General features: G+C 49.1%; 1 protein-coding gene and 1 long non-coding RNA gene across 5 annotated transcripts in view; one reads left to right on the forward strand and one right to left on the reverse strand.

Annotated features, from left to right (window-relative positions):
* On the forward strand, positions 1–17,055 carry LOC309651076. 2 transcript variants are annotated; one of them, XR_014257910.1, is made up of 2 exons: positions 1–93; positions 16,139–17,055. It is a non-coding gene; the product is annotated as an uncharacterized lncRNA (long non-coding RNA). The 2 variants fall into 2 exon arrangements; XR_014257911.1 differs by lacking the exon at positions 1–93 and adding an exon at positions 104–987.
* SP2 (Sp2 transcription factor) overlaps positions 6,547–26,286 on the reverse strand; it is a 26,577-nt gene continuing 6,837 nt past the window's right edge. For 2 of the 3 annotated variants that reach the window (XM_082443358.1, XM_082443359.1), the window contains 6 exons: positions 19,123–19,199; positions 17,348–18,322; positions 10,547–10,859; positions 9,514–9,688; positions 9,107–9,300; positions 6,547–7,814 (listed from right to left, as the gene is read on the reverse strand). In XM_082443358.1, the coding sequence (XP_082299484.1) occupies positions 7,714–7,814; positions 9,107–9,300; positions 9,514–9,688; positions 10,547–10,859; positions 17,348–18,322; positions 19,123–19,199 (1,835 nt within the window). In that variant the 3' untranslated portion in view covers positions 6,547–7,713. Of the gene's footprint in view, positions 7,815–9,106; positions 9,301–9,513; positions 9,689–10,546; positions 10,860–17,347; positions 18,323–19,122; positions 19,203–26,286 lie in introns of all 3 variants that reach the window. The other variant, XM_082443357.1, reaches the window with a different exon arrangement.

The following is a 26,286-nucleotide window of genomic DNA, read 5'->3' on the forward strand; positions in this document are numbered from 1 at the left end:
CCTGCAGCCAATGGACGGCGCCTCCGGGGGCGGGAGCAGAGAGACAAGGAAATGCTGTCACCGCCGTTAACACGCACGTGGAGTTTGTTAAAGGTATAGGAAATGAAGCGGCCCTGGCCCGGGGCGGGGAATGAGCCGTTGGGGGCTTGAGGGGAGTAGTCAGTATCAACGGGTCGGCCCCTAGCAGGTGCCTGAAGGCCAGTTTAGTGCAGAAAGTACCCCTCGGGGGAGGCTGGTGCCAGGAAAGGACAAATGGAAAATGGAATTAGGGGCCAGACTCTGAGGCAAGGTGATGTGGAGACACAGAAAGGGGCGATCCGTTGGGGGGGAGAAATTGGCGTTCAAGAGTGGGACAGGTTGCAAATGACTTGTGGATCTCACGGGATAGGTGCTGTATAGTGTGTGAGTATGGGGAGGTGCTCTGGGGTCTGGGGAGGAGCAGTGGGGTCAAGACTATGGTAAGAAAGCAGATGGCTGAATGGGAAAGGGGAAGAGGGAAATTTGGGATCAAGCCATCCCAGACCAGAACCATCTTCCAGCTCTGAATCCCCTCTCTCCAGCCTCATTGCTATAACCTGGGTCAGAGCATGCTGCTCCCTTTCCTCATGGTTTCCCCTTTTGTGGTTGCAGCAGAGTTCACACTAGCCAGTGTTCTGGTAGATGGAAAGATTGCCCCACCTCTCCCGGGCCACCCCCATCTTTGTCGTTTCCCCTTTTTCACATTTTGCCCTTTCTAGGTAGCTGGAGTCTAGCTCCCAGGTCAGTGCCAGCCGCAAACCAGGGCACAGGGGAGCAGGTGGCTATGCAAAAGTCACTTCCAGGCTGTGGACTCAGGGCTGAGAAATAGGACACCTGCCAGTGCCCATTCCAGTTTTGACCTGGCTGGGGCAGCCTTGGGTCAAGGCCTCTCTGTAGTCCTGGTTTCCACCAACATCAGGAAGGGGAGCTGCAGGAGCCACCTAGGCAGGCACCCCAGGACTGTGCCAGGTAAGGGAAACTTCCTGCCCTGCCCAGGTGTCTGCATTACAGCCAAGCTTCATTAAGCCCAACATTAGATACCTATCATCCTTTATTATGTGCACATAGCTTGAGCCAAATAGAATCTGGAAGACAAATTTGCTGCAAAGAAATAATACATGTCTCAAGGCTTAACGATGTTGATCTGTGGATCCTCCGCTGGTTCAAAGTTTTTGTGTTGCCATCATTTTTCTCTGTCAACACAATCGAGAGAGAGTTGACTGGGCTTTCTTTCTTGTTGAAGTTGTCTTTCCACATATGAACATTGCTCCCCTCCTCCCAAGGCCCTGCACTTGAACCTGGGTAAGCAGTGATTAGTACCCTTCAGCTCAGATGGTTTTGTTCATGCAGCTACACTCTTAGCCCTGCTGGGCTATGCTACCCTGGACCCAAGATTCTAGGGCTCCAAGACTAGGATCATTTGAATGGTTTGCTTAAAAATTAAAAGCCAAGGGCTCGGTATAGTGGGGTAGACATGTGTTAAAGACTTCTTTTGGACCAGGCACTGAGCTAGGTCTGAAAACATGAAGATGAAGATGCATGGTTCCTGCCCACGAGGGGCTTATAGTCTACAGCGGAAGGCAGATCTGTAAGCTAAGGAGTTACAGGAATTTTAACAGATGTTTCCGCAAGGTAAGGGGGAGCAAAAAGGAGGAAGTGGTCTCCAGAGGTCACACAGTCAGTAAAGGCTTCATAAAGGGAGCAGACATTTGATTTGTCTTAATGAGTAAGGGTTCTCCACATGGACAACGGAACAGGCATGCCAGGAAGAGGGAACAACTCGAGTGTGATATTGTTGGAGCTAGGTGGTGAGAAAACAGACCAGGCAAGTAGTCAGGGGCTTGGTGCCTGCTGAAGATCAGGTAGGTAGCAAGGGCTAGGCTTTAGACAACTATTCTAAGTTTTTATCCTGTGCTGCTGTCAAACCAGGGTGTCTAATTCCTGGTTTTTTAAGGCCAGGTAGAGAGAAAAAGCTCTAGATTCTGACAGCCTCTTCCATCCTTGGCTGTTAGTGAGGAAGTTCGCAACTGGTTGCCTTTTTATATTTGCTCCTTCATCTTGAAGATAATAAGTAGGCTTGTATTGTGCTTTTCTGCCTAGTGGGATTTGGTGTCTAGATCACAAAGCAGCCCCACAGTGCAAACCAGAGGGGGGAACATGCCCGCTGGCTGTGTTGCTACTGCTGCAACCCCAGCAAGGGGTTTGTCTGCTTGGGAGAAATGAATTTTTTATTGTTACTGCTTTTTCTTAAACATTTTGCCCACCCCCCGCCCCCACACCCAACTTTGTAAAGTTCCTAATCTTTTCTCGAGAGTCTTCAGTGAATAGAAGCTATTTTGCAATACTGCATTGTACAGAGGCACCCCGGTTTCTTAATATGCAACAAAAGGCTGGGTGTGAGTTTGGGGGCTATGCCTTGCCTGTTTTCTTCTGATGCTTTTGCATTTATGTTCTTAAGTCACCTTTTAGTCGAATTGTTTGATTGAATTATACATTTCAGTTACATCTTGGTGATTGGATTTTTGTTTTGGGATGTGGCTCTGGTGATGGAGTGGGTGACAGGCGAAGGAGGGCAAGACGCTGCCGTGTTCTCTCTAAGCATCAGAGCCTGATGCCTGAGTTTGGGGGGTGTGGGGTGGAGAGGAGGGTTTTGACTCAGCAGGATGGCTTTAGGCGACTTGGGCGGTGCTGTTCATTGAAGTGGGGGAATGTTGGAGGAGAGGCTTAAGGGAAAGGTGAAGTCGCCATCAGACCTGTTGAGTGTGAGGATTTACGGGACAACCACATTCGGTCGGGTTGGAAAATCAATTCTGGAGCTGGGGGAGAGGTCTGGGCTGATGGGATGGTTTAGGTGTCATGAGCCTCGAAGGTGGCACTTGAAGCCATGGGGGAGGATGACAATGTCTGGGAAGGGAAGGGGGCCTGGAAGAGTGGTAAAGATGCTCCTGACGTATAGCACCCAGCTTTCCAGGGGACCAACAGCAGGCCAGAAGGGGTGTGCCGGGGCCCCAGATCTCAGGAATTCTCCAGCCTAGCTTTGGTGAACTCAGTGTGGAGCCTCAGGACACACAGACAGGTGGGTACTTGGTGTTCTGCCAGCAGATGCCTGAGCCCTGAGTTTGGTTGTCAGGTGACCCAGAGGGGGATGCAGGGAGGCTGACCCTTACCCGACTGTCCTGCTTGCAGTTATGGGGTTAACCCCTCACACGATACTTTGCATGTGCTCACGGATTGCTCCCCAAATATGTCCCATTGTTTTCATATGTGTTCCCCGTGAGAAGCTCCTTCATGGGAGGGACTGCTTAATTTCTCTGGCTCCTTCTCAAAATCCCAGCCAGGAAATGCTAATCTGTAATGTTTATGCATAATCTGCTTTTCTTAAACTTCTCTGAGCTTGGAGAGTGGGGCTTGGGGTTTTCTGGCACCTGGTAGGAGCAGGGCCACCAAGAGGGTCTTTGTTGGCTGGAGGGATGTTAAGGTTTCCAAGGTGTGTTGGTTGGGTCATCTCTCTTAGCCCGGGTACTGGCTAATCAGAGAGTGGGCCACAGGCAGGGGGAGGAGGCCTGATGAGTCCTCAGCAGGCCCAAAGGATATGACCTGGTGGTTCCTTAGTTTCATTTGAGAAATCCTGGTCAATCCTCTTGGCCTGACCTGTGGTCATTTCTTATTTCCTCTTGGCCACAATCCCGATTAGCAGGTATTTGACGCTCCTCTCCAAGCCCTGATTCTCTGCCTCTCCCTCCATGGTTTGCTTTCTTTTCACCCACACCCCTCTTCTGTATTCCATCCTCCCAGGCTCACTTCCTGCTCTTCTACTCCCTGAGGACCTCTTCACTAGGAAACCCAACTACCACCTGTCCTGAGATTATTGCAGTTCCTTTAGTGGCTTCATCCCAGCCCGAGACCTTGGTCAGGTGACAGGAGGTCTCTGTCCCAAGGCAGTGTCTGTCCCCCAAGTTAGGTTCCCTGGAATCCACCACCATCTAGACCTCAGCCACGAGCCCCTGATGGGTGCAGGGACCTGAGATGCTGCAGGCAGCTCCCATCATTAAACTTAAGTGTGGGGCCTCAAAGGTGATTGTCAAGATGGACTGAGTAGTTTGAAGGAAACCTGAGATCTATTTGCTGGTTTAGTTAAGAAAACAAAAAAGTACTTTGCCCGATGTGCCTTCAGGAGGGGAGGGTCTTCCCCAGCCCCCTTTTATTTCGGGCTCATAATCCTAGTATCTGGATGAGCCGCAGCATTGAGCATCACTGAGCAGACAGGGGTGGCCTTGGTGCACAGGACCCTGGGGAGGGAACTCGGGCTGTGTGACCCCCACTCCTGGGAGTAGCCTGCCCCCAGATTTTCAACCAGGGCCAATCAGGTGTCCTGGGGAGGCCTCTGACCTGGGGCAAGCTTGGGCCACATCAGTGTCAACAGTCCCCACCCCCTGCAACTCTCCAGTAAATAAGGGGTGGATTAAAGCAGATGAGGGCTAATTTGCCACCAGGTCTCTCCGTTCTCTCCCCAGGCCAACAGCCGTGCTAGGCAGAATACACTTTCCTGCTCCCTTTTATTTTTTTTTTAAATTAATTAATTAATTTGTTTGTTTTGGCTGTGTTGGGTCTTCGTTGCTGTGCGCGGGCTTTCTCCAGTTGCGGTGAGCGGGGGGCTACTCTTTGTTGCGGTGCGCAGACTTCTCACTGTCGTGGCTTCTCTTGTTGCGGAGCACAGGCTCTAGGCGCACGGGCCTCAGCAGCTGTGGCACGTGGGCTCAGTAGCTGTGGCTTGCGGGCTGTAGAGCACAGGCTCAGTAGTTGTGGCGCACAGGCTCAGCTGCTCCGCAGCATGTGGGATCTTTCCGGGCCAGGGCTCGAACCCATGTCCCCTGCATTGGAAGGCAGACTCTCAACCGCTGCGCCACCAGGGAAGCCCTCCTCCTCCCTTTCTAACTCAGGCATCCCATGGGCAGCAGAGATGGTCAGGCATAACTTTTGAACCCATGTGTCTCACTGGAGAAGGGAAATCCCGAGTGCCAGCACACTGTTCTGCCCGCTGAGGGCTGGCACCTCATTTCCAAAGGATGCCAAGGAGTCAGGTCAGTTTCCACACTTGAAGCATAAAGCACATGACTTGGAATCAGTTCCCAGGAAAGGATAGTTCTTTGTGCCTGAGAGCAAAGCCGGTGGGGAACATGTGGCAGAAAGAGGTCAGTTGTTAACATTCCCCTTCTCTCGCCAATCCTGATCAAGAACACAGTAAGGCAGTTTTCTCGTCACACAATCCGCACGTGAGAGTAGATAAATATACCTCATGTCTTCCTCCTCCTGCCAGTGCAGCAATGAGAAGTGGGGCTGCTGGGCTGGTTAGGAGGCTTCCATGTCAGGGTAGAGACAGTGGTTGGCCTGGTATCACCCAAAGGGCTTAAGTATGCTTGGGACGGGACTCCCTGCCTGTTAATAAAGAAGTGATGGGGGCAGAGGACCTGTGATCTATCTGAGATCCATCTCCTTTTTATTTCTTCAGCTGATGCGAGGGTGGACTGGCTCTAAGGACAAGCTGTTTGCTTGCAAAAATGCAGGCGCTGGTGACAAAGGAAACACAGTAAGGAGATGGATAGCTCTAAACGAGCCTTGCCACTCTTGCACAGAACAGCCACCCTGGCTGTGTCCTTTTGAGGCTGATTAAGAGGCATTGTTGTTAGAAGAAAAGCACATACTGTTCTCTGTATGCTTGAGAACAACTTGCCTCTTCCTTCAGCTCAGATGCTCTTCAGGCCCCTGCTAGGTTTAAACACAGGTACTGAGCTGGCTCCAGTCGCAATCTGCCTACCATCCCAAACCCTGATCTCCTAATGAGCCCTGTCCTACCCCCTGCCCATCCCCCAAAATCCCCACCAAAATTTCAGATCTGCAGCACTTGCTAAAACCAAAATCAGCCTGCTGCCTTCCCTGTGGTGCTGGGGTGAGGGATAGTAGAAAAACAGAAACTGTGGCCAGGGTTCTCTCTTGGGTGGAGCTGGGTTCTGGCCTGGTCCTCCACCCTGGGAAGGGATCTTGGGGAACTGTGATTTCTCCAGACTCTTTAGCCTTCTGGAAGTGACTGAGGCAAGGTCCCTTTGGATTTCTCTCCTAAGCTTCTTACTAATGGGCTCTGAGGCCAAAGCCCTGCTCCGGGGGTTGGAGAGTTGAGTGGAGGAATTCACTTGCTGGTAAGGAAGGCACTGCTGTTCACTTGAGTCTATGGGCAGAGTATGCCTGCTTTCATCTGGGCAAAACTGGCTTAGGGAAGAACAAAGCAGGAACACCTGCACCAGGCCCTGCCCTCTGGAGTCCCCCCACCAGGTGCTCTGGGGGCTTGTGCCAATGCCAGGAGGTCCGTGTGGCTGAAGCCCTTTTTGGGCTGTGGCCTAGATCTGCCAAGGTCAGGAGGACAAGGTCCTGCCCTGGTCCCAGTGCGGACAGCTCCGAGAGACGGGCTCCCTCCTCAGGATTCCCCTCTCGGAGCTCTCCGAGGGGAAAGACAAAGGAAGCTGCCATGCCAAGTTGCAGATTTTGCCTCAGGCAACTAAATTTATTAGCAAGAAAAAATTTTTGTCAGCCCAGTGCTGACCAACAAAGTACATCGTTAATAAAGGATAACAAATCTGTCACTTAATGCGTTAAAACATACCTCAAGCAGTTACAACTAAAAATAAAGTTGGATTTTTGTTTAATTTAAAAGCCTCAAAAATAACAAGCAATATGTTTTCAAACATGTAGTAGACACAACTGTCTATTTTACAATATACACTGTACACAAGTAGGGCTTGGGCTGGTTGGGGTGGGTGAGATGAGGGGGAGAGGGATGAGGTTCAGGATGGGAAAGTGTTTTATCTGAATCCAGATTCGAGTTGAAATGCTGTGTCGTTTAGAAAAGAGAATTACTAGAGTGAGAAAAAAATTCATATGCTCATCATTGCCCCCCCAAAACCCTAAACTAAAAGCAGGCATGGGGGAGGTGAGTAACAAGAACAGGAAGAAGGGAGCAATTAAATAAAACTTCTTTAAAGCACACACAATACACAGTGTTCATCATCGGAAGTAGAGTATAAGGCAACGTTCTCCATAGAAAAAGGGGGGGAATCAGGGAGTCCGTGGGTAGCTTTACTTTTTAAATAGAAAGTTGGAATGTGCTGGAGGAGAGCTGGGGTGGGGCAGGGGCATGTGGAGTGGAGGCGGCCTCTGGAGCCTCTCCGGAGGTGGAGCTGGATGCCAGTGGTGCCCTGGGTGCAGGGCCCCGGGGCACCCGCAGTGGCTGAGGGGGCCAGGGAGGTGCAGGAGAGGGAGGGGCATGGCACGATGCGACTCCGGCAGTGTTTGGGGGAGGGGGGGCTCACTTTGCTCCTCGACGGAGTGAAATTCATGTTTTTCCTTTGGAAATAAGGGTTCCCACTCGTCCTGGTTTAGAACGTCTCATTGGGCACGGCCACTGTCCACGGTCTGGGCAGGCCGGGAGCTTGTGGTGAGAGGGGAGGGCCAGGGCGGAGCCAAGGGGCTTCAGAAGGAGGTGAGTATGGGGGCAGTAGAGTCCCTTCCTGTGGGGACAGTCGCAGAACAGGAGGGAGGGGCGAGGGCGGGCCCAGGGCAGCTGTGGGCCTTCTTTCCTCCAGGGGCCCAGGCAGGACACAGGCAGGGGTCTGCAATCTGCGAGGCCTCCCGCCTCAGTTGGCCTTACAAGTTCTTCGTGACCAGGTGGGTCTTGTAATGCTTGGTGAGGTGGTCACTCCTCATGAAGCGCTTCTGACACTGGGCACACTCGAAGCGTTTGTCCCCTGGGAAGAGGAGATGCCCGTCAGTCACAGTGCCATGCCCCGGAAAAGGAGGCACACACATGAGGTGTGAGGGGCACCTGTGAAGCCGTGTCACCGGCCTACCTGCCGCTTACACAGTGCTCCCCATGATCCACTGATGTGAACCTTTGTCAGTCCTCATCCCCCTCCCCCCCATCACTCTCCAGTCTACTTTGTTTCCATTCCTTGTGCCGTGCCAAATGCTGTACTTGTGCGCCTGCACCCAGGACGCTTCCCGTGTAGCCTGTCACCTACTTTCTTCTGATCTTTGTCTCTCTGACTAACCCCGGCTCAAAGTCCTCCCCCTCACAGGAAAACCCCACTCCCCTCTGACCTGCCAGACTGAGCCACACACCCGGGCTGGGTCTGCTGCTGTTCTGAGTATTTACTCTGCAGCCTGCAGAGGGTGGGCGCGACCTGCCCCGCCACGCTGGCCAGGAGCCTGAGCTTTGGGCCTCGTGTCCCCAGGCCCAGGACAGGCGTCTGCTCACTGGGGGCATCTGCCAGAATGGCAGTTCTCAAAGCATGTGCTGTGGACCACTGGAGACACCCAGGACAATCTTGGGTGGTATATGCATGAACGATTTTCTACTTTATAGTTTTGTATTTGTTTGCCAGTACATTAAAACACTTAGCTATGATCCCAAGCCTGTGATGTGAAAAATAATACTGCACTGGACATAAAAGAGTAAAAATAGTGAAAAAAATAGTAAGTAAAAATAGTGAAGTGATTTAAGGAAAATCATTCGGTAAATAACAGTAGGAAAGGCAATGTGGGATAGTGACCAAGAGCGTGAACTTGGGAGCCAGAGGGCCTGGGTTGAACCAGCTCCACTAGTCACTGGCTGTGTGACCCGGCCCCCTCTCCATGCCTCAGTAAAATGGGCACAATCAAAGTACCGTCCCCATAGAGTCGTTATGAGGATTAAATTAGTTAATGGGTAGAATGTGTAGTATAGTGCCTGGCACAAAACGCCACTGATAGTTAAACAAATATGCAGCTTATGGCAGAAGTCATCAAGGCTGTGCAACGCAACTGACCTCACTTTGGGAAACACTGCAATAAAGGAATGGCTTGCGAGACTTTCCAGGTAGTCCTGCACCCCGAGGAGACAGTCTGTAGCTCTCGCTCAGTGCCGCAGTTCCTTGGCCAGGCCAGGAGTCTCCATGTCGCTGAGGACAATGGAGTGGGGGTGGGGAGAGAGGCAGGGAGCGGAAGTGCAGAGTGGAGGGGCAGGGGGGGCTGGAGGGTGCCGCAGGGGAGGGGAGCAGACCTGTGTGGGTGCGGGCGTGCCGCTGGAGCTCGTCACTCCGTGTGAACCTCTTCCCACAGAAGAACCAGTTGCAGACAAAGGGCCGCTCGCCGGTGTGCAAGCGCACGTGAGCCCGCAGTAGGGACGTCTTACGGAAAGTCTTGCCACAGTCAGGTATGTGGCACACGTGCTTCTTTTTGCCCTGCTCTCCAGACCTGGGAATTGGGTTGAGGGTGGGGTAGAGGGAATGGGAAGCAGAAAGAGCGGGAGGTAGAGAGATGGGGGCGGGACAGGATGGAGAGAGGATGTGGGGTCAGGTCGGAGAGCACGGAGCCGCTACCTGGTCCCCTCTCTGTCTGTGTCCCAGGGAGGGCTTGGGGAACAGGACACACGCCAGGCTGGCCGCCTGGCCCGTCTCCTCAAATCACCTCTTGTCCCCGTCCTTGCAGTTGGGACACGTGCAGGCCATGCGGCGCCGCTTCTCCCCGGGCTGGGCCTCTCCAGCCAGGGCCTGTTCCATCTGCAGCTGGATCTGGGTGGGGCTCAGCCCACTGATGGTCAGGTTATTCCCAGAAACATTCTGCACTGTCAGCTGCTGCTGCCCTGTGGGGAGGAGTGGGGCAGAGTTCAGGGTGAGGAAGCCCAAAGGGGCAGAAGAGGGAGCCTGAACCCCTTCTTCCTTCCTGCACATAGTAAGGTTGACAGTCATAGCAGCTAATATTTTTGAGACCCTGCTATGTGCCAGATACCACTTTAGAGATCTTAAATGTATTAATGCACTTAAGTTTCATAACCCCATGAAATAGGTACTATCATCCCCCTTTTACAGATGAAGAAACTGAGGCTCAAGATCACACATGTAGAACTTGTAGAATCTGGATGGGAACCCAGTCAACTTCAGAGTCAATGCCCAGAACCACTATACTACACAGGCCAAATTCACTTCCAGACGTTGCCCACACGGGTCTTGGAGTGTTTTTCCAGAATCTCCTCCAGCCTTAGGCCCTTGTGAGACACCAACTCTGCTCCCAGGAAAGTCTCCAGGGATTTCTGTTAACAGAGGGGGAGACAGTTCTGTGGGCTTTGGAACAAATCAAGCCCTCTAGGACTTGCATAAAGCCATCAAAGCAGGGGGAGTGCCTGTGGGTGGACTCCTCCCAGGCCACTAAACCAAATGCATAAAGTGCTGGAAATTCATTGAAGGACGAAGGGAGGAGATTCAGAGAGCTCCCACTACCTTGAAAATTGCCCTTCACCCAGCTAAAGAATGCAACGAACCATTTGTGCTAGGTACCTACAATGTTCCTTTGATTATGTGCAAGGCTGCTTTCATACTGTAAATATCACCAAATGTTACCACTGAACTGAGAAGTGCAGCACAAGCCAGTCCAAAGGCTCCCTCCTTTCCTTCCAACCTTAACTCAAGGCTGCCCACGCCTGGGGCCGGGGGCCTTCCCTCACCGCCAGTGTTGGTGATGGTGACGGGCACACCCTGGACCTGGACACCGTTGATGTTGATGGTCTGCATGGCCTGGGCTGCCGCTGCCAGCTGGGCTGCGTTCAGGCTGATGATGCTCCCGGCAGGGGCAATCTTTGGCAGGGGACGCTCTTTCCGGAGAATTGCAGCCGAGTGCTTTTTGCTGGTCCCGCTCAGATGGGCAGCACGGGACGGAGGGCTGCTACAAGTGGTGGTGGAGGTGGTCGCAGCTGTTGCCGGGGGGCCGTCCTGGACAAGGACCGTCTGTACCTCACCAGAAGGTGTACGGATGTAAACCTGGGAGGGGCCAGAGAGAAAAAGTCAATGCCCCCTGAGAGCCCTGGCTCCTGCTCCCCACCCTTTTTTTTTGCATTAAAGAATGTTTATATCATCCATTCCCTGGTATAACACTCTTGTCATGTCTCCTGCATTGGCAAGTGGACTCCCAACCACTGCGCCACCAGGGAAGCCCTCCTGCCCCCTTTCAATGCAGCATCATCTCCCTGCCCAAGGGAGAAGCGGGTGCCTTTTTGTCCACCCAAGTCTTCTCCAACTAGCCCAGGCCTACATTCGCCCACTGTTGATGTTCAACAAAAAGGGCTGATGGCATCCCTGTACTAAGCTGACAAATGCTGTTGATTTGAAACAAAACATTTAATTTACTTAGCATGGAAAAATATAATGCCAAATCTCCGAATTGAAGAATTAGAAGGCAGCTAAATGATGACCTCACAAAAGATGTGCTGTGAATGCTCATCAAAGCAATGAAAACAGCCTTTAGGAGGCACAATTAGTGGAGAGACTACTGTCTTTCTCCAATTCATACTAACAAGGATGGAACAATAAAACATAATGCTCATTGTTGCTAAGACAGTAGGGAAATAGGCACGTGTTCTTACGTCAGGGGGTGTGAAGTGGTCTAGGCTTGCTGGAGGGAAATCTGGGAATATGTGTCCAAAGCCTTTAAAAATATGCATGTTAGAGCCTGAGAACGAGAATGAACCGTGTGGTATCGGATGGGAATTAGAGGTATTGATGGAAGCTCTTAGGTTTCAATATAAATAGAGAAATATAGATATAAATGTATGTATATATGTGTGTGCATGTCTGTATCTATCTTGGTATTACATATATATGTATAGATATATTTATATATTCTTCTTAACTGTGTCCACTGAGAAAGGCTGAAAGCAGCAAAACTCCAGGAGCAATGAGCTCACCTAGCACCCAGCTCTTAGCTTCTAAATCCCATGCGCCACTAAAAGAAACCAGGGCTCCTTGGAGAAATAGCTGATTCGAGGACTGCGGTCAGGCGAAGTACAAGAAGACCTTGGAACACCTCTTATACCAGAAAGTAAGGAAATGCTCAAAGAATGGTGGTGACATGTGAAAAGAACACAAGAGCCAGCTTGGAGGGGCTCCCACTGGCTAAACATAGGATAATTTGAACATCAAAATAACAATACTAATGGATTATAACTCAGTGAATAAAACAGGAACCTATGAATCCATATTGACGTAAACAATTGGAGAAGAAAATGATAGAATTTAAAAAACTGTTATCACATCCTCCAATAAAAGGAACTAGGATTCCTAGGACAAATGGTTGATCCCAGGACTGGGGCTGGGAAAATACAAGGAATGAAGTACTGACACTTGCTACAGCATGGATGAACTTAGAAAACAGTGTACTAAGTGAAAGAAGCTAGCTGCAAAAGATCACCTATGGTAGGATTCCATTTACATGAAACGTCCAGAAGAGGCAAATCTATAGAGATAGAAAATGGATTAGGGCTTCCCTGGTGGCGCACTGGTTAAGAGTCCGCCTGCCAATGCAGGGGACACGGGTTTGAGCCCTGGTCCAGGAAGATCCCACATGCCGTGGAGCAACTAAACCCGTGTGCCACCACTGCTGAGCCTGCGCTCTAGAGTCCGCGAGCCACAACTACTGAGCCCATGTGCCTAGAGCCCGTGCTCCGCAACAGGAGAAGCCACAGCAATGAGAAGCCCGCGCACCGCAACAAAGAGTAGCCCCTGCTCACTGCAACTACAGAAAGCCCATGTGCAGCAACAGAGACCCGACGCAGCCAAAAATAAAAATAAATAAATAAATTTATTAAAAAAAAGAAAAGAAAAGAAAATGGATTAGTGGTTGCCAGGGCTTGGGGCAAGGGGGAAATGAGGAGTGACCACTAAAGGGGTCTTTCTGAGGTGATGAAAATGTTCTAAAACTAGATAGTGGTGATGGTTGCATAACTCCATGAGTATACTAAAACCCACCCACTGCACTGTACACTTTAAAAGGGTAAATTTCATGGTATGTGAATACCTCAATAAAGCTGAAAAGGGGACTTCCCTGGTGACGCAGTGGTTAAGAATCCGCCTGCCAATGCAGGGGACACGGGTTAGACCCCTGGTCCAGGAAGATCCCACAACCCGTGGAGCAACTAAGCCTGTGCGCCACAACTACTGAGCCCGCGTGCCACAACTACTGACGCCCGCGTACCACAACTACTGAAGCCCGCGCACCTAGAGCCCGTGCTCCAAAACAAGAGAAGCCATCGCAATGAGAAGCACGTGCACTGCAACGAAGAGTAGCCCCTGCTCACTACAACTAGAGAAAGCCCGTGCGCAGCAACGAAGACCCAATGCAGCCAAAAATAAATAAATAAAATTTAAATAAATTTATTTTTAAAAAAAGCTGATAAGAAAAAAAAAAAAGAGACTGGGAGTATGTCACACAGATGCAAGAACCAACCAGAAAGAGCTCCAAATGGCCAGAGTTGAAACAATGTGAGCAACAAAATAAGTAACGCAGTACTGGATTGTAACCCAAAGTATAAAATAAATATACATGAGTCTCTACTGACATAAATACATGATCGAATAAAAAAATAAATGGTGGGACCTCCTTGGTGGTGCAGTGGTTAAGAATCCGCCTGCCAATGCAGGGGACACGGGTTCGAGCCCTGGTCCGGGAAGATCGCACGTGCTGCGGAGCAACTAAGCCCGTGCGCCACAACTACTGAGCCTGCGCTCTAGAGCCCATGAGCCACAACTACTGAGCCCACGTGCTGCAACTACTAAAGCCTGCGTGCCTAGAGCCCGTGCTCTGCAACAAGAGAAGCCACCGCAATTAGAAGCCCGCGTACCGCAACGAAGAGTAGCCCCTGCTCACCGCAACCAGAGAAAGCCTGCACACAGCAACGAAGACCCAACACAGCCAAAAATAAATAAATAAATAAATTTATATAAATAAATGAATAAATGGAAAAGAGACAAATCTTCCTTACAGAAGAATTCCAAATAATATTATATAGATACTTTCCCTTCCAGGATGTAGAGCTTAATTGTCACCCCCACTCCCACCCCTGATGGGAGACTTAGCAACTCACTTCCAAAGAATTGAGAAAGGGAGAAGTAGCAGCTTTGATGAATGAAGAAACCTGGCAGACACCACCTTAACCAAGTGATAATGGTTAACATCAGGGATGTTACATCATCAGAGATGTTGTGTACCCCTCATATAATGTGACGAAAAGAGGCGTTTCGTCTCCATGGTATTCTTTCCAAAAACCCATAATCCAGCCTGGGGGATATTCTATAGGATACCTGACCAATGTGCCTCTTGTCTGTCAAGATCATGGAAAACAAAGACTAAGAAGCTATCCAACCAGAGGGGCCTGGGGAGATATGCCCACAAGTGCAATGTGGTATTTGGATGGGATCCTGGAGCAGAAAGAGGACATTAATTGACTGTGAAAGTGCAAGTGCAATGTGGTATTTGGATGGGATCCTGGAGCAGAAAAAGCACATAATTGATTAATTGATTGGATGGTGACATCCAATCAAGTCTGGAGTTTAGTGAACAGTAACATGCCAATGTCAGTTTCTTAGTTTTGACACATGTACCCTGGTATGTAAGATGTTTAACAAGGTGGTGGTGGGGGACCAGGTGAGAGGTATAAGACACTCTGTACTACCTTTGCAACCTTTCTGTAAATGTAACTTTTTTTTTTTTTTTTGGCCGCACAGCAAGGCATGTTGGATCTTAGTTCGCTAACCAGGGATCGAAACCAGGCCCCCTATGGTGGAAGTCCAGCGTCTTAACCACAGGACCGCCAGGGAAGTCCCATGATAAGAGATTTTTTTAAATTAACTTTTTATTTTAGAATAAGTTACAGGAATTCCCTGGCAGTCCAGTGGTCAGGACTCTGTGCTTCCACTGCAAGGGGCCGGGGTTCGATCCCTGGTCGGGGAACTAAGATCCAACATGCCTTGCAGTCTGGCCAAAAAAAAAAATCTCTATCACAATAAAAGCTACTAAAATAAGTAGGCAAAAGTCTGATAAGGACTGAGATATTTACACAGAAAGTATCTCCTTACAAAATACTAATCCATTACAAAGAGAAAAAAAGTAACTTTAAGGTGCAGAAACCTGCTAAATATCACTTTAATCATCAATAGTACTGAGACAAATCGAAATCATGCACCTCCTTTTGGGATGCAGTGAGAACACAGCATCACTCCTTTGATATTTCTGAAAAAAAAAAGTGTACAACTTGCATCTATCCATGAGGGAACATCACACAAACCTAAACTGAGGAACATTCTACAAAGTAACTGGCCTTTTAAAGTGTCATGGTCATGAACATCAAGTAAAGACTGAGGAACTATTCCAGGTCAAAACAGACTAAGGAGACATGACAATTAAATGGAATGTGTGATACTGGATGAGATCCTTTTGCCACAAAGGAATCATTGTGGCAAGTGATGAGCAACCTGAATGGGGTCTGAATTAGACATCAGTGTGTTTACTTGCTAATTGCCTATGTTTGAAGGTTGTGCTGTTGTCCTCCTTGCGTATAAGAATTACACACTTTCTATAAAACATTTGGAAATAACAGAGGCATGGTGGCAACTTACACTCAAATGATACAGGGGGAAAAGTCACTTGTTTAAAAAAAAATTCTGCTGTGATTTTGATTGGGGTTATTTTTGATCCTTGGATTATTTAGGACTGTGGTTCTCAGTAAAAAGCAAACAAACAAACCCCATGTTATCTCTTAATAAATACACATCTCATCCTCAATTTTCTGGTATGTGCCCCTTTTGCAAATCATTGCTATTTTCTGCATATCTGAAGTTTCTGTTACTAGAACATTTTCTTTCCCACAATGTACAGCAGAGGTCAACACACTTTATCTGTAAAGGGCAGAGTAAATATTTTAGGCTATGCAGGTCGTGAGGTCTCTGCCTTGTGGTGCAAAAGCCGCACAAATGGGCATGCTTGTGTTCCAATTACACTTTATTTGCAAAAACAGATAGATGGGCCAGATCTGACCTCAGGGCTGAGGATTGCCAATTTCTCTGATACAGAGCATAATACATTTTTTAAAACGTGCATATCCTTTGACCCACTTTTAGGAATTTATTTAGCGATAAGATTAGAAACAGCCTAAATCTACAGTTGGGTAACAGACAGCACCTCACCTCCGGATACTGGAAAACTATGTCATCATTACAAAGTAATGCAGTAGCTAAATCTTTCTGCGTACGTATGCTTATTTCCTTAGGAAGACCTGGTTCTAAGCCCTGCCTCCATCAGTCTCGAGACACAGGACCTCAGGGAAGGGAGGGGAGGCACTGCGAGGAGCAGCAGGTATCGCCTCAGTTCTTCACCTTTAAGGTAGGTCTGATAAGGGAGCCTCACATTCATAGAAGGCCACGATTCATAGAAAACCCCTTGGCAGTATGCAATACACCAGAAAGGAGGAGGCACTTGAGGGCAGGCCTCAGATTTCCTGTGCGTCCGTTATGTCCACAGCTCAAACTCAAGGGCACTTCTCCACCTGGGAGACTACACAACTCCCTACTGCCGTCACTCTGACGCCTCGGTTCTCTCTACAGACAGCTGGATTATAAATTCCTCCATGGCAGGAGCTGGTTTTTATATTTTAAAAAATCCTTGTACAATTTTAAGTGTAGCCCCTGCCACACACAAGAGCCAGGGTGGGCCAGGGTGGAATAAGGACAAAAGTGTAGGTCAGAAATCTGAGTAGAATCCTGGCTCTTTTGTCATCTGTGCTCCGTGAGAGCTGGATACTGGGTAACTTCTCTGAGTTCCAGGTTCTTCATCTTCAACATGGATGGGCCTAATCTCTGGCATTTACTAGGCTTACACAAAGCATAAAACCTGCCCTGCAAAGCCAAATAAATTTTAGTATTATAGCACCTTAATGAATGCCAAAAATAAGTTCCTGTTGAAGTTAGCATCCCAGAGGAATCTATCCTAAATGTTCCTGCTATGAAGCTAGGGTGCTTCTTCCTAATTTTTTTTTTTTCTTTGTCATTAACAATGATCAACATTTTTCTCATTGGTTTTCTTACTTTACATCAAATTCTATGGTTCTGACTAGAATTTTTTCATTCTTGCTATCATTCGGAGTATGTAATTCTAGAATAAAAAAATAAACTTTATTATTAAAAAGTATATATCTGCCTGCTACTCATCCCCCTGCCAAAAGACTCCCATAAAGAAAGTTTCCAAAATATAGGTACATAGGCATGTCACATCTGATTTCTAAAGATAAGCAGTACGAGGCCCTACGAACTGGCAGAAATGGCCACTTATTACCCACCCCAAACAGTACTGACTCCCAACACTCAGGTCAGGTCGGGAGATGCATCAGCATCATCTAGGAAAGCAAGCCAGTGGGGATGGAGCATCAGCCGTTTAGAGCTGAGGAGGAGAGGGAGGCGCGTGCAGAGGGTGTGCGTGGTACCTGAGTAGGCGACGGCTCAGCAGCCTGGATCTGAAAGTTCTGGGAGGGCTTCTGGGGGACGGTGGGGAGTGTGGCGGATGCCGCCTGCACCACCCGCAGGGCCTGCTGGGGGATCTGCACTACCTGCTGCTGCTCGGCCTTGGGGGGCACCACCTGGACCTGCTGGACCACAGCTGGCTGGCCCCCACCAGGGCTCTGAACGATGAGCAGGTTGTTTCCTGCCTGGATGATGTTGTCCGCTGTGGTCTCGATCAGCACCGTCTCCACCTGTTCGGTCACGGCCACGGGGGGCTGGGAGGCAGGAAGACTCTTCTTCCTGGCTTTCTTGTTAGTCTTAGACAGTGGGGCCGGGGGGCTCTCCGTGAGGAGCTGAGTGGGGGCCCCGGTGTCGCTGGTGTTCACGAGGTTGTTGACAGGCAGAGTAAGTGTCACATTGCCCCCTCCACCTGTCAGCTTCACCACATTGGCCGCGCTCTGCACCGGAGTGGTGGTCGTACTTGACTTCTGGACAGGGGCCGGCTTGATGGGGACAGGCTTGTGACTGGATGGTGAGGGGGTGATGATGGCTTGGTTGGTGCCAGGGATGATCTGGATCTGGTTGGTGAGATTGGGCTGTACCTGGATGGTCTGAGAATTGCTCGCCTGAATCTGAGGGACCGCCTGGTACTGGATACTGGCATTCGATCGGGTCCCTTTGTTGATCATGGTTGGGTTCTGGATAGCGAACACCAGCTGCCCACCAGGATAGGACGCGCTCAGCTGTGACCCCTGAATCTGAAGTATGTTTCCTTTGGAGGACAAGATTCCAAAGCTATTCTTGCCGGGACTGAGAGGGAGAGGGGCAGGTTTGATAGGGACGAGTTTCCGTGGTGTGGGCTGCGGGGGAGCAGGAGGCGTCACTGCAGCTTCAACAGCTGGAGGGCCAATTTTGCTACATGTTGCAGCAAGCAGGGCTAAGGGAGATGGCTGGGAGTCCTGCAAAACACCACGTGGAAAGAAGGAGTGAGACATGAGGCCTGCTGCCCAGCCGCCCCGCCCTCTAAGATCCTCTCCTCTTCGCAGGCTCCTCCCCACCGGCGGGCAGGGAGCCAGCATCCTCTCCCGGCAGTGGCCCGTCTCCCCTTCCCCGCTGGTTTCTCCATTGAGAAATTAAGGGAGAAAGGGTGAGAAATGCCTTTCTCAGGAAGGAACTCCCCAGAAGCACCCCTTGACGGGGTGAACTAACAGCATGGGCTGACCACTTACTCCCCACTGGCCTGATAGTGTCTAATGGGGACACGGAATCACCCTCAGCTTATAGATGGAGCTCCGTTAGCCCACCTTACTGAGTCATCAAGTGAGGAAGGACTGAGGAAGGGAGGGAGGGAAAAAGAAAGGGAGGGGGACGGGAGGAATAAACCCTTTGGAAGAGTGTTTTCCAGTGCTTGGGACATGACTTTTTCGATCAAGGAGGGCTGTTCTTTCAAAGCTACAAGGAAAGAGCCTCCAGGGTGCGGGGACACAGTCTCTGTTTTCCTTTTATGGCCAGTGGGGTCTGGAGGAAAGGACTTGAGTTTCATTCTGCTTTTCCCCCTGACTCAACTGTGGCACCTTAGATGAGTGGCCCTAGTTTCTTAGTTCAGAAAAAGTGGAAAACTGAACCCTCCCTGGTCTCATTGCCTCGGGGAGTTATAGTTAGCCAGGGCAGAGCTCAGTTGCGGTCTCATGTCAGCTTCAGTGAGTCCTTCAGTGAGGCTGACGCAGCCCCCAACCCTCAGAGCCCATCGCCCACTCGCCTGGGTGGTGGAGGCGGCAGGCTGAAGGTAGTCACTGGGACTGACAGCAGCAGTGGCAGCCATGCTGGTCTGTGGATCTGTTGGAAGAGAAGAGATGGAGTAATACCCGTGATGCCCGAAAAGAACCCAAGTCCCCTTGCCTCGGATTTTCTTTTTGCCTCTATTTGGGCTGCTTCCCCATGAGAGGTTAAGGACCTTTCCCCACACTTCCCCACTCAAGGTTAGCAACGCTACAACTCTTTCAGTAGATGACCTTCTCCCTTTCTCAGACTCAGCCACCTGAGGCTGTGAGGATAGCTGGTCCTGCCTCTATCGGACCGTCTCCTCCAACCATCATAAAGTCTAGGATAATGTGAAGATACCGAGATTATAATAACACTGGCTTCAGAAACTACGCTGTGCCACCTAATGGAGCCCTCTCTGCCGGGTACTGCTGACTCTCCCCAGCTAGACTGGAACCCCTATACGGTGGGCGGGGGAACCCCCCAGCTAATCCTGTGGCTCTGACCCAGGCTTCCTGCTCACTCCTGCTGTAGCCAGATGCCACGCCAGCCTGGGAAAGAAGCATCTCGGGGCCAGGATCCCCGTCAAGGAGGACACACCCACTCCATGCAAAAGTCTTGAGCGCTTTATGCTCAGCCGTCACCACATAAGCACAATGGCCCAGGTATAGATTACATAGAGCACACAGGTAATTACTTTAAATGAATTTACAGTTTTACATAGGACAACAGGCATAGCCCCATAGGTATCACTGAGATTAGCAGAGCTAATAACTGAATATAATGAGAATGAAAATATAATAAATCCTATTTTTCCTTAAATGTGTATATATTTCTATATATGAATATAGCAGGAAAAAGTCTTAAAAAAAAGGGGACTAAAATTTTAAAAGCCATTATCTCCTGGTGGTAGATTTTTTCTTCACTTAAAGAATTTTTCCCTTTGTTTTTCTGTATTTTCTCATTTCCCCCACAACGAATACACTCTACTATACTCGTTTTAAATAAAGGAAAATAAAGAACGTTGAGGAAGTAATGAAAGGAATCTCTACTCTGAACTTAAGTCTGATCTAAGAGAAATACAAGTAAAATGGAAATCAGGAGAATTTGGGGGGAAAGGATCTAAGCCATCTTATAGTTTATAAATCACTAAGGAAAAGAACACCAGGCAGAGAGTCAGACTTGTATCTTAGACCTTTGGAAAGGAGGTTTCAGGAGGTACTGAAACAAGAAGGGTATTACTCAGAGACTCGAAGAGGCAGAATGACTCAGGCATGGAGCCCCTGCTGGGCATCCGGCAGGAAGAAGACAGGCAGAGGTCAGGAAGAAGGCGGAACCACTCACATTTCAGCTGCCTCTGGCTTCTCTCTTTGGGGGAATGATTCTTAAATGGGAAAGGTAAAGAAAAGGTAAAGCGGGAACTGCAACCCAGGACAGGTAAGTACAGTAGGCTCATCAAAGCCTTAAATGGTTTCCAGGCCCTAGGCCACATGAACTGCACTCCAGAGTAGGGAGACACTTTGCAGGCACACTTGCAAACTGTGTGAGGAGCCAGAGGGGAGCTCTGGGCAAATCATATATGTGGATCCTGAAATATTACAGACACTGATCCTTAGCAAAATCCTAGAACAAATGACTGAACAGCAACTACAATTACTGAGGTAAGGAAGCAGTGATCACAAAGAATAAGCGTGGGGTTGCCAAAAAACAAGTCATGCTGAACAAACCTGTTTCTTTTTTGGGGGTTTTGGTTGGCTACATCAAGAGAATGGTATACACTGTGTACTTTATAACAACAAGGCATCTGACTGAAATGTTCATAGTATTCTTAGGAACGAGGAGGGAGAGAATTGCAGGCAGGATGATAGTCTGGTTTGGGGGCTAAGCTGAACATGCCTCCACCTAAGTGCTGAGAGCCAGGCCATCCTGAGCAGTTTGCTGCTACGATGTCAACCAGGGTCTCAAACTACGGGTGCATGCCAGGACCAGGATATGCAGGCTTCTCCTCGGAGGTTTGTGCTTTCTCTACCAGAATGTTTTATTCTTGTGTTTTCACTGTGATGATCATCTTTTAAAAATGAACATATACTATAGATCGCTGGGTGACTGCTGCTTAACCAAGATTTGCACATTTCTGGGCCTGTGTGTGTGTTTACAACTGTACTGGTACCAAGTGGCACCACTCTAACTACATGGGCTAATTAAGACAACTCAATTCTGCACATGTAATTCATGATACATCTGTGCAAAGTGAGGAATGACGGCTCTTCAGAAGCCTGGAAAGACCATGCTGCTGGGCACTAGACACTGCAGGGTGGGCATGCGGAACTCAAGGAGCCCGGATGTCAAGTCTGTGCTGTGCTTACACTGACAGCAGCAATTTGGGTTCAGTCAACTGTTTTCCTCCCCAAATGATGTTGTTGATTTGAGTTTTATTGGCTTTTCTGTAGTTATTTAATTAAATTTTATAGGAACTAGATCGATGAGTTGATAAACAGATTTATGTGCATACATAATTAAGGCTGCAGCCTTATAATGAAAACAATCTAAGTTGACTGAAAAACATTTTCCCTTTAGAGCAGTGTTCAAACTATTTAGAACATGAACCACAGTCATAAAAACAATTTACATCAAGACCCAGTGTACGCATATACATCCCCCCCCAACACACACTTCCCTGTCCTGTGCTGATGTAATAAGAATTTCCTGAAACAAAATTTGCCCTTGCTACATGTCATGGGCTTTGGTATTTTTCTACTCTATTTCATTTTTTAAAATGCCGGTTGTGACTCACTAAATTGGTTTTGTGCCCTAGAGGCTGGAAAACGCGGCTTCAAAGCAGTCTCTCCACCACCCAAGTTTGGGAAACCATGCAAAAGACCTAGAAGGCAAATTAACTTTATGGATGTCACAAAACTGAGGACTGTAAACACAATGGGTGTCTGTATTAGGGTTCAAAGAGATCTTAAAAAACTGGTATGTGCAGTGCTTAAGAGCATGAGGCTCCAGACCGAAATGAGAATTCAGACTGTGGGATGGCTGAGGCATTCCTCTCCCAGCCTCAGTGCACCGTCTGTAAAACAGAGGTAATGTCACCCTTACAGGATTCTAGGAGGCGTCAGTAATATGAAAAACACTGAGCACACAGGGGGTAATCAATAAATGGTGGTTTAAACTTTGAAGCTGAGTAAACACTGCACTTGGGTTAAGAAAAAAAAAAAAAAAAAATCACATGCATATAGAACAGGAAGACAGAGCTTACTAGCGGTTCTCATGAGAAAAAGCCCCAGTGGTTTTGACTCAAAGTTAAATGGAAAGCAGTTAGAATCTAGATGTGGTGGCTGAAAAAGCTACTGCAATCTTGGACTGAATTTCCAGAAGTTCAGTCATAGAAGAAAATAATAGTCCTCATCTGCTCTGCACTCGGGCCCCATCTGGAGTGTCAGGTTCCGTCCTGAGGGACATTTTGAAAGGAGGATTTTCAAATGGAGCTCGTTCAGAGGAGGGCAGCCATGGTGGTGACCAGGACACCAGAGGAGCGATACCCACCAGGGTGTTTATTCCATACATGTGTTCAATGGGTAGACTTTGGGGTGGAAATTTTGGTTTATTAGAGGGGACAACTTTCAAAAGATGGAATCAGGTGCCTCCTGAGGTAATGTTCTCCCTTCTCTGGAATCATTTAGCCAGAGGCAGGATGTGTGTCTCTGTCAGAGATGGGATGTCTAGATGGGGTGGGAAGTTGGACTAAATGATCTAGTTTGAGAATTTAAACTTGTTTATAATCCTCAAACCATGTTGCCGATAAAAACACAGGATGAGTTAGCTGCTGGTAGGGCTGGGAAGGGAAGGCAGGGGCTCTCCCAGGAGGCTCCCTTGGGCTCAGGTTCACTTAGCTAAAAATGGTGAATGACTCTCCCTCAGACATCCCCTGTTATGAAACTTGAAGGACACTAGAACAGGACAGAATGCAAACAAAATGAAAACTGGCCCAGTGCTTATTCACCTCCCTTTCCCATCTCCCTCTCTCCCCATGCAGTCATTATCACCCTGGACTCAAACTGTCTGGAGACTGGGCTGGGCTAAGAGGCTCTTCAGTTAATAAGTTACAGCAGAGTCTTGACGCCCTTGCAGACTGTGGGCGCTCCACCCACACTGTCTTGGTTGGTTTCATTTGCCTTCCCGGCTGGCCCCTGAAATACTCCTCCAGATCTCAAACCAGTGGTTTTAAGTATCTCTCCTAGAGCCACTCAGAGTTTTGTGGCCCCTGGGCTGTGGACCTGGGCAACCAAAACAGAGACTAATCTCCCTGCCACTGCAGAATTATATCCTGGGACTACCCATGAAAGGGAAAAGCAGCATTTCCAGTTGGTGTTTGGAAATGAACAGTGGTTAAGCAGCACAGGGACTTCCCTGGTGGCTGGGACTTCCCTGGTGGCGCAGTGGTTAAGAATCCGCCTGCCAATGCAGGGGACACGGGTTCGAGCCCTGGTCCGGGAAGATCCCACATGCCGCGGAGCAGCTAAGCCTGTGTGCCACAGCTACTGAGTCTGCGCTCTAGAGCCCGTGAGCCACAACTACTGAGCCCACATGCCCCAACTACTGAAGCCCGCGCGCCTGGAGCCCGTGCTCCACAACAAGAGAAGCCACCGCAATGAGAAACCCGCACACCACAACAAAGAGTAGCCCCCACTCGCCACAACTAGAGAGAGCCTGTGCGCAGCAACGAAGACTCAATGCAACCAAAAAGAAAAAAAAAAGAATGTAGCACAGATGCCTAACTGCAGGACTATATTCAAAGGTACTTTAGAACCTCATTAATTTGGAGCCTTATATTTAAAATGTATAATTTGGACATAAATTGTGCTTAGCTTTTCCTTCATACTATTCAAAGCGAGGCTAAATAGTGTATGAAGCCTGCAAAGGGACTCTAAGGCATAGTTAGGGAACTGTTTTATACCACTGCCACTGTTTCAATCATACCATTTGCTTTTAACAGCAGTTTATACCTGCTCACTGAAACCTACATTTAGCAACGTTGGTAAGTGGGGTTATTGCATATTCTTGGAAGAAAAGGCTGCATTTCCTTCAGAGTGCTATCATTCAGACTTTCATTAATTTGGGTTGGCTAAAACTTTCTCAACAGTCCCCTGGCTCGTGAAGTTTTACGGTGATTTACTACATAAGCAACAGTAGCTCTCTTAGGCTGCAAGGAAAATTTCCAAGGCTATCAGACAAGCCTTCCAGACAGGGGTTGGGAGGCATCCCGTGCCTGATAGGACCACACCTGACTTCCCTTTTCCCCATGCTGGAAGCCAATTTAATTCCAAAACCAGGGGAAAAGCATCCCCTGAGTGTCCCGTCTCTTGATGTACATACAGATCGTTCATCTGCACCTCCATCCCTCCAGCTACAGCTTCCTCCCTTCTCGGCCAAACTTAGTGGAAAAGCTGCCAGCACTCTGCTTCCCCCTCCTCTCTCACTTGGACTTTCACCCCAGCTCTCTACTGACACTGCACTTGCCCAGGTCACGAGGGACCTCCTCATTGTTAAATCCAACTGACCCCCTTCAGCAGTTTCTGACCCGTTGACGATTCCCTCCTCTTTGAAATCCTCATGGATTTTCTCCTACCTCTCCGGCCAACTCTTCCCTTTGTGGGCTCCTCTTCCTTTTGCCACCCCTTCAATACAGATGTTCCTTAACATCATCTTTCTCACCCAACACCCATTCCATGAGTGACTGTGCCCACTCACATGGCTTCAGGTACCTTCCACAGGCTGAGGACTCCCAGGTCTATGAATGGCCTACATCTGCCCTCTGAGTGGCGGACCAGTACATCCAGCCCTCTGTGGGCCTTCCACTTGGGCTGGCCACAGAACTTCCAACACTGAGCTGTCACCTTTGCCCAATCTCTCCCCAGCTTTCTCACCCCCAGCCACCACGGGCCTCCTTCCAGATCCTTGAAGAGCCTCCATCTCTGCTGCTGCCCTTTCCTTGCTTAGAGCTCTCTTCTTCTCTCTTCACTAGCTGACACCTACTCACCCTTCAGGTCTCAGGCAGGTTTTTTTTTCCCCCCGGAGAGCCCACTATGTAATGTAACAGGTATGTCATTTCCTCAGAGAGGCCTTCCAGGACCCCTGAGATGAGGTTAACTCCGCTGGTAACTCACCACCCATTAAATAATCATGGGCTTAATGTCTCTCTTCCACACTCATGGAAGGGTGGCCCAGGTCTGTTTTCACCGCTGAACTGCTACATCAAGCCTAACACAGCACAGCGACACTTCAGTGCCTGCAGGCTGAATGAATGATGAATATTTTTGGTTAAACCAGCCTCTCAATCACAAGGAAACCTGAACGCCATCCTCATCACCATTCAGTCAGCAAGTCCTCCTGGGTCCACCTCCTAAATACAAACCTCTCTCCATCTGCATTATGCTGGCGTTAACCACCTTCGGCCCAAAGCCTTCAAAATGGCTTCCCAGCCTCTGGCCTAGCCACCTCTAATCCAGCCTCCACCATCTGGTCTGAAGACTCTTTTAAAATGTAAATCCCACACAGTTACTCCCCAGATTAAATCCTTCAATAGCTTCCAAAGGATTTTAAGATAACCTTATAAAGGCCGAAACAAGCCGCCCCCTCCCTCCCTGCACCTCCCCCTCTCCTGCTTTATCTCTTGCCCTTCCAACTCTCCGGACAAACACTTCAGTTTTTTCCATTTCTGGAACTACAACATGTCCTCTCTCACTCGGAGCCTAAGCACACTTGCTCCCATTTGTCTGGCCAACTCCGGTCCCTCTTCAGAGCTCATTTATAACTCTCCTGACATCTTCCCTCCTGCTCCCCAAGTCTGGGGCAAGTGCCCCTGCTCTGTGCCAGTGTATATGCCCCACGGCACCCCTCACAGAACTCCCCCCACCCCCCATGACGGAGCAGGGAGTGCAGCTCTGTTCTAGGGCTCTTTCCATAGGCTGACTCAGGGAGCAAGCACCACGTAACAGGAAGAGGCCTCAGGTGGGACCCCGGAGCCCCGGCCATCAGACTAGGGGCTGTTCCACTGGTCTTTCACTTGAGACTACTACTCTTGAGACGGGCTGAGAGAGAAGGGATCCAAAGAAATACCACAACAGCAGGCTCTGGGGAAGAACTTGGCTCAAACTCC

Source organism: Balaenoptera physalus, assembly GCF_965194825.1.
Source record: "Balaenoptera physalus genome assembly, chromosome: 20".
In the NCBI taxonomy this organism is placed as follows: Eukaryota; Metazoa; Chordata; class Mammalia; order Artiodactyla; family Balaenopteridae; genus Balaenoptera; species Balaenoptera physalus.